Source organism: Monodelphis domestica, chromosome 7 (assembly GCF_027887165.1).
Source record: "Monodelphis domestica isolate mMonDom1 chromosome 7, mMonDom1.pri, whole genome shotgun sequence".
NCBI classification, from domain to species: Eukaryota; Metazoa; Chordata; class Mammalia; order Didelphimorphia; family Didelphidae; genus Monodelphis; species Monodelphis domestica.
In genome coordinates this window covers 276,655,464-276,668,818 of record NC_077233.1, presented here as the reverse complement: position 1 = coordinate 276,668,818, position 13,355 = coordinate 276,655,464, and the positions used below count along the sequence as shown (strand labels likewise).

Sequence of the window (13,355 nt, the reverse complement as noted above, 5' to 3'; positions counted from 1 at the left end):
TTGAAATTTGATACTTCCAGCCAGTTGCCTAGTCTAATTTTACAAATGCCATTCTTATATATAAAACCAACTAACACACACACTAACTTTCAATTCTACTAGAAACATGGGGAGGAAAAGATTTAAGATTTTTTCAATAACAGGTAAAGTCTTTATTCAAACTCCTAGAAATAAAGAGTACAAAGGAAAAGAAGCCTTCAACTCTTATAGCAGGTGTGTGCATTATGAATTTAAGCACTACAACCATGCCTCTCTTTGAAAGTATGAAAAACAGTTCGATGTACTTTTTATGAAGGGAAAAATAAGTTTACCACTGTCCTTTATAGCATTAGTGGTAGCTATAAACTGCTGATGAAGACTTAAGGAGAAGTAGATGGCACTTTAAACTTAAGACGTACAAACTTTATATTATGTCTATCCCCATGTAGGTAAAAGAATAAGCTTTTCCAAAATAACATGCTGTGCCCCTCTGGTACCTGTTTTGTAATGAACTAAAACCCAAGTCAGTTCAAAACGCATACAATACCACACGGTTACATGAAGTTTTTCTGTCCTCTTTTAAAGTAGGCCAAAAACATTTTTGCTTAATTACAAGGAAAATTTTTACCAAAAAAAGCTTCAAGATGGAAAATTTAAGGTAACAAAAATATTTAGCCTTAATCACGATGCTATACTGTTAAAATTTTAGGTAATTTCAAGGCTTACTAAAAAGAAGGCAAAATCTGATTAGTTTATAAAGTACCTGAATGTTTTTTGAGGACTCTTGATAGATCTTCAATCATTCTTATACAATCTAATCCCTGGAATAAAAGTAACAAATCATTACATCAATATTAAAGATATTTTCTTAAAATACTAGCATGATGAAAATTTTCTTTACCTTTAAAACTTCCAAATTCATTTCAATTCAGAAGCAGAGTGGTTTTGTAGAGATGGGTTTGGAATTAGAAGACCATTGTTTGAATGGTAGAACCGTGATAAAATATAAGTACCTTGAGGGCAGAAACTGTTTTAATTTTTTTCTTTGTATGCCCAATACATAAAAGGTACTTAATAAATGATTCAGTAAGATCAACAGAAATTAGGATTTAAAAAATAAGTCTGAATACCTTATAATCCTCTAACATTGTAGCTATTTTAAGAATATAGTTTTTTCTGGCCCAACTAATTAAAATGGACTTTAGAAATGTTACTGCTTTCCAGAATTCCAGTATTATGCTATTATCCAGTCCATGATACATATGAGGGGGAAAAGTTCATATAGTAGGGATGTTAGAGAGGGAATTTCTATACCAGGTGAAAAATTAGACTAGCAGGGATCTTCTCAACTCTAAAATTCTATGAAAAATGAGAATTTTCTGCTATCCAGTGTAGGATTCCAGGCATATACATCTGGAAAATGTGGTTGATGTATTGATGTTATATTATACTTGGTCAGAGCAGTTAATGAGACAGCTCAGAGGCCAGAAGAATCTCTGGGCCTGAGCCACAGAGGGCTCAGCTCTGGCCTGGTCAGACAGCATTCCAATGCATGATTTATGACCTGGCCATGCGGTCTTTGTTCTAAGAGTTTTGAAAGAGCGGGCTGAATTTACTCACGCCTCTATCTTGTACGTCATCAACATTGCAAACCAATGCGAATCCACTATGTGTTGTTACATAAGTAGTACGTACCTCACAGTCATTGCCATAATAAAAGAATGGCGCTGCCCCCCCACCCCCCAACCTGGCTGCTGGCCATATGGATCGCTCCTTCTCTGGAGCTCTACTATGGTCTCTAAAGATCTTCTTCCTTTGTTCTTTTGTTTCCCACTCAACAGGAGCTTAGGCTCCCCATCTTTCCTACAGCCATTCTTGTCCACCTCTATTCCCATCTAGGAATTCTCCATTCCACGTATTCTTGGTTATTCATATCTTCCTTCACTGAAGGCCTTACAAAGGAAGATATTAAAGGAACTTATCATTCAATTGATCTGTGTGTCTTTCTCAATTTGTTAACCCTTTCTCCCGACTTCTGTTCTCCTCCTCAAGTTACATCCCTTAGATTTCCCTTTTATGCAGTGGTTGCTGGTTGGCCACTGTATCCAGAGTCAAACAAATTATTTGGTCGCACCTTTAGCAATTTTATGGATGTGAATAATTCAAGACGATTTAAGCATCATCCAAAATCTGGGAAAATAACCACAATGAAGTACAGTATCTGATAGTTTAAAAAAATTTATTGACTCTTATTATCATAGCAAATGTAATTATATATAATTATCCAGGACTGTGTAGTATAAAAGAAAAAACATTGGGTCAGTACCCAGCAGAGAAATTAGGTTTGGAACTTGGTTTTAATCATCTAGGTGTGTAAATGTGGGCAAATTTTGCCTCTAAAGTTTGGTTTTCTCACTTATAAATTGAGGATGACAGTCTTTTTCTTGCCTACCTCATAGGATTATCATAAGGGAAATGGTTTGTAAAGTCAAAATATAATTACATTTCCATCATCATCATCATCACCATACCTCAGCAGTTTCAAGTCCGTCAATTGTCATACAGATGTCCAGGTCACTCTGTTTGAACCCAAATCCATTTTTGGAAGAACCAAATAAGCTCAATTTGGTGCCTGTTAGAAATACATAATAAATGGTAACTAATTTTTTGAGGACATATTTTATTTTCAAATAGGCATTTTCAAGAAAGGCCAATTGAATTAGATAATTTTAAAAATAAAGGTACTTTATTTTTTTTTTTACCAATTACATGTAATAACAAATTTACACATAAATTTTCTGAAGTTATATGATCTAAACACTCTCCCCTTCCTCCTAGAACTGGCAAGCAATTCTATCTGGTTTATACATGATGTATTTTCCTATAAAACATTATTTCCAATATTGTTCAATTTTGTAAGAGAACAATCATATACAACCAAAACTCCCAAACCAAAACAAGTGAAAAATCATACTTCTGCATTCCTACTTGAATAATTTTTTCCTCTGGAATAACAATCTTTGTCATAAGTCTCTCAGAATTGTCATAAGTCTCTCTGATCAGGATCCTTGTAGTATTGCTGAGAGTAGCTAACTATCAGTTGATGAATTAGATACTTCTGATAACAGAAAATACCTTTTTTTGTGTGTAAAAAAATTTAGAATTAAAACTTTCAAATGTAAAAAATACACAAATTAAGGTCCCAACTCGCTTATGATTTCACTGAAGACAAACATTGTTCTTTCTTAATTTCTGCTTTGTTTTAGAATCCCATCTCTTATTTATCTCAAAGTCTGTTTTTATTAAAGGTAAACTATATAAAGCAAGAAAAATGTGTCACTGTCAAAAGTCTTAAGATGTATATGTTTCAAGATAACATCTATAGCATATAGTTATTACATTTCCTACTTGGAAAAATTATTTTTGAGATGTGATCTAAAAATTTGGTTAAAACTTCAAATGGAAACAATATATGCATGACATTTGTTAATGAAAATAGTATTTCAATATTTATCCTGTTGATATACTAGGATTTTCTGTATCAACTACAACTAGATACATAATTTATTTTTCCCCAAGTAAGTGTGGAACAAAATTACTGATCTTCTAGAAATATTAAGTTAAGAAAAAAATATTAATTATATTACCTGGAAACTCTTGTCTTATGAAATTTTCCAGGTTTTGCCGTATATGTTCACGAGCCTGATCTTCTAAATTGGTTGCAGAAAAATCCTCTGTTTAAAATCAGTAGAAACACTTTTTAAGGCTTTCAAAATTTTGCTCAAGAGCTAGAAGAATCAAGCTTTTGTTAAAAAACTCAACCCCCACTCCCAAATTCTAAGCATCTTCTGAGTGGGTAACACTACTGTTGAAGCAATATAGTCACAAAATAAAAACACAGCCCTATCTAAAGAAAGTAACAATAAATTACCAAGAGTTATTGAAATTATTTCATCTAAAGAAACTACACTTTGGTATTATTAAAAATAAGTGGTGCTGACTGATCAATTTGATACTTTTGAAACATTATTTTGTTTAATATGGTTTGTTTTTAACAACTTTGAAAGACTTAAGAACTCTGATCAATCTTCTATGATTTTTGGGAAATGATGATGAAGAAGACTATCTATCTCCTTTCCGTGAGATGACTGGACTGAAGAGTATAGAATGATACATATATTTTTTGGACATATCCAAGATGGGAATTTGTTTGGTTTGACTAAGTATATTTGTTGCAAGGGGGTTTTGTTTTGTTTCATGGGTAGGAAAGAGGGCAAGTGTGTGGTGGGATGAGAAGAGGAAATAGATTTTTGTTAATTAAATAACACTGGTTAAACAAAGAGATGGCTTTGACTAGTTGGATACTCATTTTTATTTATAATGCCTAAAATGAAAAGAGTATCAGTTTTGCTGATACTATAGTATTTTACTCATCTCAGTTCAAATTTGTAACCCTAACAATGAGAAAAATTAGGGCAGCTAGATGGCTCAGTGGATAGAGAGCTAGGCCTAGAGGAGAAGTTCTGGGCTCAAATCTAGTCATAAGACTTAGCTGTGTGACCCAAGGCAAGTCACTTAACTCCAACTGCCTAGCCTTGTGTTGGTAAACCTATGGCACGTGTGCCAGAGGGGATGGCTCCCTTTTCCCTCTCCACCCTGCCTGAGGACATTTCTCATATCATCTGTCCCTCTGTCCAGCCGTCTAATGGAAGTGCTTCCTCCCTCCCCTTAGAAAGGTAAATGGGTGGCTCACATGTGGTGTGAGGTTGCAGTTTGAGCACTTGGTCTCTAAAAGGTTTGCCATCACTGGCCTAGTCCTTACTGCTCTTCTGCCTTGAAACCAACAGACAAGATTGATTCTAAGACAGAAGGTAAAGGTTAAAAAATATATTAAGGGAATTTTTATAATGAACACTGAATAGAAGGACAGTTAGAAATGAAATAAAGATAAATAATAAAATATGATTTCTCAATATCTCAAGCTATCAGCCAATTTGGCAATTTTTGGAAAACTTACTTTTAATGTTCTTAGAAACTAGTAAGAAATGTCGACAACTTACTGTAACACTGGATGCAAACTTGATCTAAGATGTTTGAAAATCTGGTTGTTAATTGTGGTAAAGGATCCAGTTCAATTTTTTTGAAGTCTTCTGGGCAATCCTTCTTTAGGTGACCTTCTCGCTTGCACAAACTGCATACTACAGTAGGAGGCTACAAGAATGGGAAAAGCAAAGACTTAAACGCACTTTCTAATATGGGGTAATTCCTAATCTTCTCTAGTAAATATTTTACACTTGTCACTTCTCAAAGTGAAACTATCATCAGAGGTGGGATTTGGTATAGTATAGTTGGAATATTCAGCAACTTTTAATCATTTTGAGCAGGTAACTGGAGGACTGCTAAAATCTAGGAAGGAGCCTGGTTAACCAAATTAGGCTTAAAGATCAAATGGATAATTAATTACAACAATCAGTTCAGTAAGCCCATTCAAATAAATAAAAACTAAATTTGCATATATAAAGTTTTTAACTACATCTGAGCTGTTTCTTTGGAGGTTAAATTTTTTACCTTGCCTTTGGTGAAGACAGGTTTACTAAATTCATAAAATAGGTCCAAATGATCTACAGTTGAATCTTCCTCAAATGCATTTTCTTCCTTAAGAGGTTGCTTTTCATTTAATTCCATTAGCAAGGGTTCATCTACATTTTTACTAAGTTCTTTCAAATCTTCATATTTAACAGGAAGAGCCAATCCATCCTCTTCAGAGAGGACATCCTCATCCCTATATCTATATGTGTTGTCCAACTCATCTTGTACAGTAACAGTATTCCTTTCATTAATGGCAGGCCTGGCTTCTTCTTCTTCTTCCTCTTCCTCATCATCTGAATTAACGATTTCTGATGTCTGGCCCTGTACTGAATATGCAAACTTGTTTGAGTCTTCTAATTCATCTGTGCTTTCCTCATCCATGTCTGCTTTGTCATCTACAGTAACAAAGTCATCCCTTTCAGTTATTGTAATGTTTTGGAAACTCTCTAAATCTGAAATGCTGTCATTCTCCATATCATGGTCATTGGTATGGGCAAGCAGTTCCCCATTTTCACTGTCATCATCTAATTCTTGATTCATAGTTGTCAAATTTTTCTGCCAGTCTTGTCTTATGTCAGGTTCTTCTTCTTCTTCCTCCTCCTCCTCCTCATTTCCACTTTCTGGTTCTTCACAACGTGGTTTGAAATCCTCAGAATCATCAAAAATTACTTCTTCAATAATACAATCGAAGTCTCCCTGGTTGATTACAACTTGCACATCTCCTACCTCTTCTGTTGGGCTTTCAAAACCATCAAACATTTTTATAGCATTTCTCTGATGTGTCTTGAAGGTTTCTTCAGTATTGGTAGAATCAACACAGTCACCAATAATCATGATTTTGTCATTTATTACTTGTACTTCAGGGTCAGGCTTTACATCATCTTCTAGGTGTTTGGAAGTTTCAGAGGCGTCTATATTTGTATTCAGAGGTTTTTTGGGGGTTGTCTTTGTTGTTTTTTTGTGTGGGATAGCAAAATATTTATATGTTGCTCGTAAACAATGAAGTATATATTCATAAACTAGTTGACTGTTCAAGGTTCTTGCCACGTTCCTCTTAACGGAGTATGGATCTGTAACAACAAAAAATATAACACCTTTATATTTTGCCTTAAAAGCAATCAATGTATTATAGATTAAAAAATAACAATAAACCAGGCAAAATTAATACTATTTCTCAAGTGTGGTTATTTTAATTTTGTAGTCAAGATGAAGGGGAAAAATTTTTTTCTTATATGAAGAAATCTCTCACATGAAGCAACTCCAAATGTTAATTCTCTCTTATAACCAACCCACCTTGAACAATTCCAGTATCCCTTTCTTATCTAGTTATGTGATAGTGGCAGAGGAAAAGAAATTATCAATCTGGCTCTTAAGCCTTTAGGGACTACATCCTATACTGAACGGCTCTGCTGAGTGCTCTGTCTCCCCCACTCAGCCAGTCACTTTGTAGAGCTTACCTCCACTCTTCCGCCCTGTGAAGCCCCATCACTGAACTGGCTGGACTGAATTCCAGGGGTGAGAGGGAGGCACGAGGAGGAGACACCACTTCTCACAATCTGCTCTCCTCCCCTAAAACTCCAGCAGGGTAGGCAATTGGCCAGAAGAGCTGAGCCAGAGAAACTGCAGGGGAGGGTTTAAAAATGTGAGATCCCCATGACTGCACACAGAATTTTATGCAAAATGCAAAAAACCCTCTTATGCAACATAAAGCTTGAAAAAAAAAATCAAGCAAAAATAAGGGAATCCCATACTGAAGATTCCTTCAGCTACAATTATGAAGAAGTTCTAAAAAAATGTTTTTATAGGGGCAAAATTTAGATTTCTATATGAGCTTCAACTATGGAATAGGCTAACTTTTAAAAGTTGAAAATGGCTTAAGAGGCCAGCCCACTTTCCTATGCCTATTGAATATATCAGTGTTTCACTGAAATGTAGATTTGGTTTAACAAGCCCTATGCAAAAGAACATATGCAAATATTTAAAATATTACTAGAGGCTTCAAAAACAATATCATGACATGTCTGGATATTGCTGGAGTCCATGAAGCTAATGAATTAATATAAAATGGGGAAGACTGAACAAGAACTCAAGACTTATAGTCAGGTTTTATCTTCTTTAAAACTTTATAGAATCATTTAAATTTAATTAATGTGAGATTTGGATACTGCCTATTGCTGTAGTTTTAAAAAACTGGTATCTTAAGCATGAGACTGTACTGAACTAAATGACATGTAGCATTACAGTACAAGGAGGATCCTGACTGGTTACTTCACTCCTGGGTTCTGGTACACTAATAGGTATGAAAGTGCTGAAAGAAGACTGAAATAAAACACATGCTGTTAGATCTGCTATAGTTTTTTTTTTTAAGTGAAAAATTTGGGATACCTTCCACAGCAATACGCCTTTTGGGCCAATCCTTTGCTTCACGAGATATAGCTTCTTTGGCACGTATGCTGATGACGAAATCACTCAAATTAAATTCTAAAGCATAGAAACGAAGCAATTCCACCCAGAGCTGCCCAACTGGTGCAGAACATTGGTTTTCTAGGCCAAATGCCAATGGAACCTATTAATATAGAAACATAAACTTCATCATTACATTTTTCTAAACAATCAGAAAAAAAACCAGATTCTGTTTTAGCAAAATGAAATCTAAGGGGAGGTCTGAAAATGAAAATCCTTTCATATGAAGGTTAACCTGATTACAAGCTATGCATCAGTAATTGGTTTTTATTATACTTTTGGATAGAATTAGGATCTGACAGACATAGCATGGTATAGGGGAAGGGAAGTGGAATTAAAGAGTTAGGAGAGATCTAGGTTGATAATTTTGCCTTTGATTTACTACTCTTGTGAACCTGGGCAAAATCTCTGAGTCAATTTCCTAATTTATAAAAAGAGAATAACACTAATGACAGTACTCAACTCACAGGGATGTTGTAATGATTCAATGAGAAATGTGAAGTGTGTGTAAAGTTCTTGGTAAACATTAACTTGCTATTATGTGAAACTTTAAAAATTATTCCACCCTACTCAGATAATACTTTAGGGGAAGATAAAGTTGTAAACTCCTAATTGAACAATGAAGGTACTTAACTCATACCTTATAGTGAAGCTAGAACTTTAAGCTAAGTCTGTTTTTAGATCTAATACAAAAAGGTGTTAAATAACTATAAAAGGTTAAATTAATCACAAAAAGGTCAAGTAACTAACAAAAGGTGAACTTAACAAAGAACTGTGAAGTACTCAAAAGATATAATCTAACCAGAGAAGGTGAGAACTAAAGAGTGGACAATCCTGGAGAAAATCTAATCAAAGAAGGTGAGAACTAAAGAATGGGCAGTCCTGGAGAAAAGTGTCTGTTTTGACTGGTAGATGTAAACATTTGGGGGACGTGACATAAGAGAAAATTTCTTTAAAAAAAGGTCTAGAAAAGGCAATTGAGGGCAGTTTGGTCAGTTCAGAGGAGGAACTGAGCCTGGAGGATCTCCCTCAGACAGCTTCCTTGAGGCAGTCTCGTGGTGAGGGATAAGATTGACTTCCCTTTCCTTTGACTCTCAAGGGAGGCCCTTGGCCAAGGCCTTTAACTCCTGCCTGGCTCAGCCTGAGCCAGAGCAGTTTAAATTAACTCTTTCCTCTCTCCTCTTCTCCTTAATTTTTTCTCTCTATATTAATTAAAATCACAATAATTTCCAGCTAACTTGGGTATTTTATTATTTGGGATTTTCCCTGGCGACCAAATTAATTTAGATTTTAAGTCAAAATGCTAAAATTATCTTATAATTATATCAGCTATTATATGGGCAGTCTCTCAACATCACTTCCTCCTGAGCCCTTACTGGCTGTATTTGCTAAAAATTAAGTCACTGATATATCTGGCATGTTTGGAACAAGGGTATGGCTAGATAAGCTACTACCAATTTTAATAAATCTGAAATGTAGAGAAGATAGCAAGAATAGTATACGAGGTATTAACGTTCTCAGTTCTGCTTCCTACAGTGGATAGAGAGACAGGCCTGGAAATAGGAGATACTGATTTAAATTTGGCCTCAGACATTTCCTAGCTGTGTGACCTTGGGCAACTCAGTTAACAGCAATTGCTTTTCCCTTATTGCTCTTTTGCTTTGGAACAGATACAGAAAGAGTTTTACAGATACAGATAGGTAGATTATTCCAGCTTTAGGGAGAAAAAAACTAGGTACAAAGATATAAAACGACTTGTTTAAAGAACAAGAAGCATGTCTCTTGATTCTTGATTCATTACTACTGGGTTTTTGTTTTTGTTTTTTTTTTTTCAAATATTTTAAGGATGAGTCCCATTCGGAAGAACTATGACTCATGGGTAGAAGTTATAGATAGGCAAATTTTGCTTCAATATAAGGAAAAATTTCCTAAAAATTAGAACTGCTTAGAATTGGAACAGAGTGCCTTATGTAGTGAGTTCCAAGCAGACTGACTACATTCCAGAATCCTATACGAGGGAATAAATACTTCTAGCATGCTTTAGATTTAGATGACTTCTGGGATCCTTTGCCTTTAGAAATTCTAGGCTATACCCAAAGGGCGCTAAAAGACTGTATGCCCTTTGATCCAGCCATAGCACTGCTGGGTTTGTACCCCAAAGAGACAATAAGGAAAAAGACTTATACAAGAACATCTATAGCTGTGTTCTTTGTGGTGGCCAAAAATTGGAAAATGAGGGGATGCCCTTCAATTGGGGAATGGCTGAACAAATTGTGGTATCTGTTGGTGATGGAATACTATTGTGCTCAAAGGAATAATAAAGTGGAGGAATTCCATGGAGACTGGAACAACCTCCAGGAAGTGATGCAGAGTGAAAGGAGCAGAACCAGGAGAACATTGTACACAGAGACTGATACACTGTGGTACAAACGAATGTAATGGACTTTTCCATTAGTGGCAGTGCAGTGATTCTGAACAACACAGAGGGATCTATGAGAAAAAACACTATCCACATTCAGAGGAAAAACTGGGAGTAGAAACACAGAAAAAAAATTCTTGATTACATGGGTCAAGGGGATATGACTGGGGATGGAGACTCTAAATGAACATCCTAGAGCAAACATCAACAGCATGGAAATAGGTTCTGATCAAGGACACATGTAATACCCAGTGGAATTGCGCATTGGCAATGGCTGGGGGGGCGAAGGGAGGGAGGAATAGAATATGATTTTTGTAACCAAGGAATAATGTTTGGAATTGACCAAATAAAATTAAAATAAGTAAATTAAAAAAAAAAGAAACCTCTAGGACTCTTCATGACAGTTTTGAGTGTTTTGGGTCATACTTAATGCAGAAATTCTAACTATACAAATCAGTAGCCTATCTGTGGCTCAGAGAGTTGCCTTTAGCACTGACAGGTTGTCTATGGTGACAAAGGTAGTACATATGTATTATCGAGTGTCGGAGTTGAGCCCAAGTTTTTCCTAATTCCAAGTTCACAGTAGTTATAATTTATAACATTCTCTCTCTGTTTCTCTGTTTCTCCCTACTCGATTTCATTTTGTTTAACATTGTAACTTTAAACATTCCAAGAAAAACTATACTTTGATATTCAAAAAATACTACGGAAGACTGGTGCTTCAAAATTTGGAAAAAATTTTAATGGGTGGCAAAAGTAGAAGACAGAAAACTATGTAAGCCACAAACATACAATTAGTAAAGGATCTGAATTAATACGTAACATTTTGCCTCTTATTTTTCATCTCCTTTTGCACAAGTCCTTTTTTCTTTTTAAACCCTTACCTTATGTCTTAGAATCAATATTCGTTCAGTATTAGTTCAAGGTAGGAGAAGTAAAGGCTAAGCAATGGTTTAAGTGACTTAGGGATCATACAGACAGGGAATTTTGAGGACGAACTTTTCATATTAACGTTAAACACTAAGGTTGAAAGGAGTGATAGTGTTCACTTGAAGGAAAACCTTTTCAATTGGTTTGAAGGATTCTCTCTACAAATGAAGACTGATAGTACCTGCTCTGCAATTTAGTCTTCTGGATCACTAAGAGGTTTGAGTGATTTGCCCAGGGTAAAACACCTAGTATAAGAGGCAAGATCTGAATAGAGGCCTTCCTAATTTTGACGCTGGAGCTCCAGAGTCACCATGCTTCCTCTCAGAAGGCTTCTTCAAAATATATTTATATATTTCATTGTTATTACTTATAGATTTTATTATTTTCACTTAGAAGTTAAGAGTTTTGCCTATAGGTAATCTCATTCCACCCTCAGAAAACCAAGGAAATTTAACTTAAAGTTAGTAATGAAGCTGGGCCCATAGCCTGGATTTTCCCTGTGATCTAGTGATTTGAAGATCATCTTAGTCTTGATTCTAAATGATAGTTGACATGTTAGCCATAACATTGTGGGGGATATATAAGAAAATAATTCTTGAATTGCCTGATGACATTTCTTTCACTACTGTCTTGAATATGTTAGTTTATAGCAGCAATGCAATGACCCAGGACAATCCAGGGGAATTTATGAGAAAGAATGCTATCCACATCCAGAGAAAGAACTGTGGAAACAGAAATTCAGAAGAAAAACGTATGATTGATCACATAGTTCGACAGGGATATATGATTAGGGTTTTGATGTTAAAAGATCACTCTACTGCAAATATGAATAACATGGAAATAGGTTTTGAATAATGTATAGCCCAGTGGAACTGCTTGTCAATTTTGGGAGTGGGGAGGAAAGGGGGGTGGGTGGGTGGGGAGATCATGAATCATAACCATGAAAAAATATTCTAAAAAAAAGGGAAAAAATGTTTATTACTTGAATTTTACCTACTTTTCTCATCCTGCATCAGAAATGCCAAGCAATGAGATGAACAAAAAAAATGAGCAACAAAAGTAATGTGGAAGAAATGTGAATAATCTAGAACATGAATAATCATCATTTGGCTAGTTAAAAATTGACTGATATTTTTAGTTTAATAATGAAAAAGGATAGGAATGAGTTCAGACCTTTCCTCTTTTAAAAGATGTTTCCTTAGATGATTCGTCATCTCTTGTAGCAGTAGTCTGTTCCCAAACCACCAAATCATTTTCAACTTCTTTAAGGTTAAAGTTCACTAGTTTATTCAACGAGAATCCTTCAATCTAAGAAAATAGGACAAATACAATCTTAGTAAGTTAAAAATAGTATTTAATGTTATGCAATGCTTATCAATCTTATATAAATAATATACTCAATGAACTTTAAAAAATTCCATTACAAAATTTATTTATATTAAGGAGTATCTTATGGAATCTTGATGAACCATCTACAATGTTAAACCAGCCCGTTAAAAACTTTTGTTTAGCATATATATGAAGAAATGGTGGCTCTCAGTTTACTGCTTTCTTACTCAAAGCAATTGTGAATGACTAGGCTATTCTTAGCAATGCAACGATCCTAGACAATCTCAAAAGTCTTGATGAAAAATGCCATCTGCTTCCAGAGGAAAATACTGATGGGAGTTTGAATCCAGACCAAAACATATTATATTTTCCTTTTCCTTTCCTTTTCTTTTTTCATAAAGGACTAATAGGGATATGAATATAAATGGCCATGTAAAAGCCATATCATATTGCTTATTGATTACCACAGCAAGGGGAGAGTGGGAAGGGAGGGAGAGAATTTGGGACTCAAAATTGAAAAAAAAATGTTTAAAATAATGTTTACATGTAATTGGAGAAATATATATATATATTTAAAAAAATGTCATGATACTAAATTTTTATTTTTGGCTATTTTTTTTATTCCTCAGAGGTAGAAAATGGAAGA

General features: G+C 34.9%; 1 protein-coding gene across 7 annotated transcripts in view; it reads right to left on the bottom strand.

Annotated features, from left to right (window-relative positions):
* The window catches only part of TUT7 (terminal uridylyl transferase 7), a 91,617-nt gene that overhangs the window by 43,652 nt on the left and 34,610 nt on the right, over positions 1-13,355 (bottom strand). For all 7 annotated transcript variants that reach the window (XM_056803884.1, XM_007497908.3, XM_007497910.3 and 4 more), the window contains 7 exons: positions 12,554-12,688; positions 7,954-8,134; positions 5,548-6,638; positions 5,040-5,190; positions 3,627-3,713; positions 2,511-2,611; positions 743-800 (listed from right to left, as the gene is read on the bottom strand). In XM_056803884.1, the coding sequence (XP_056659862.1) occupies positions 743-800; positions 2,511-2,611; positions 3,627-3,713; positions 5,040-5,190; positions 5,548-6,638; positions 7,954-8,134; positions 12,554-12,688 (1,804 nt within the window). The remainder of the gene's footprint in view (positions 1-742; positions 801-2,510; positions 2,612-3,626; positions 3,714-5,039; positions 5,191-5,547; positions 6,639-7,953; positions 8,135-12,553; positions 12,689-13,355) is intronic.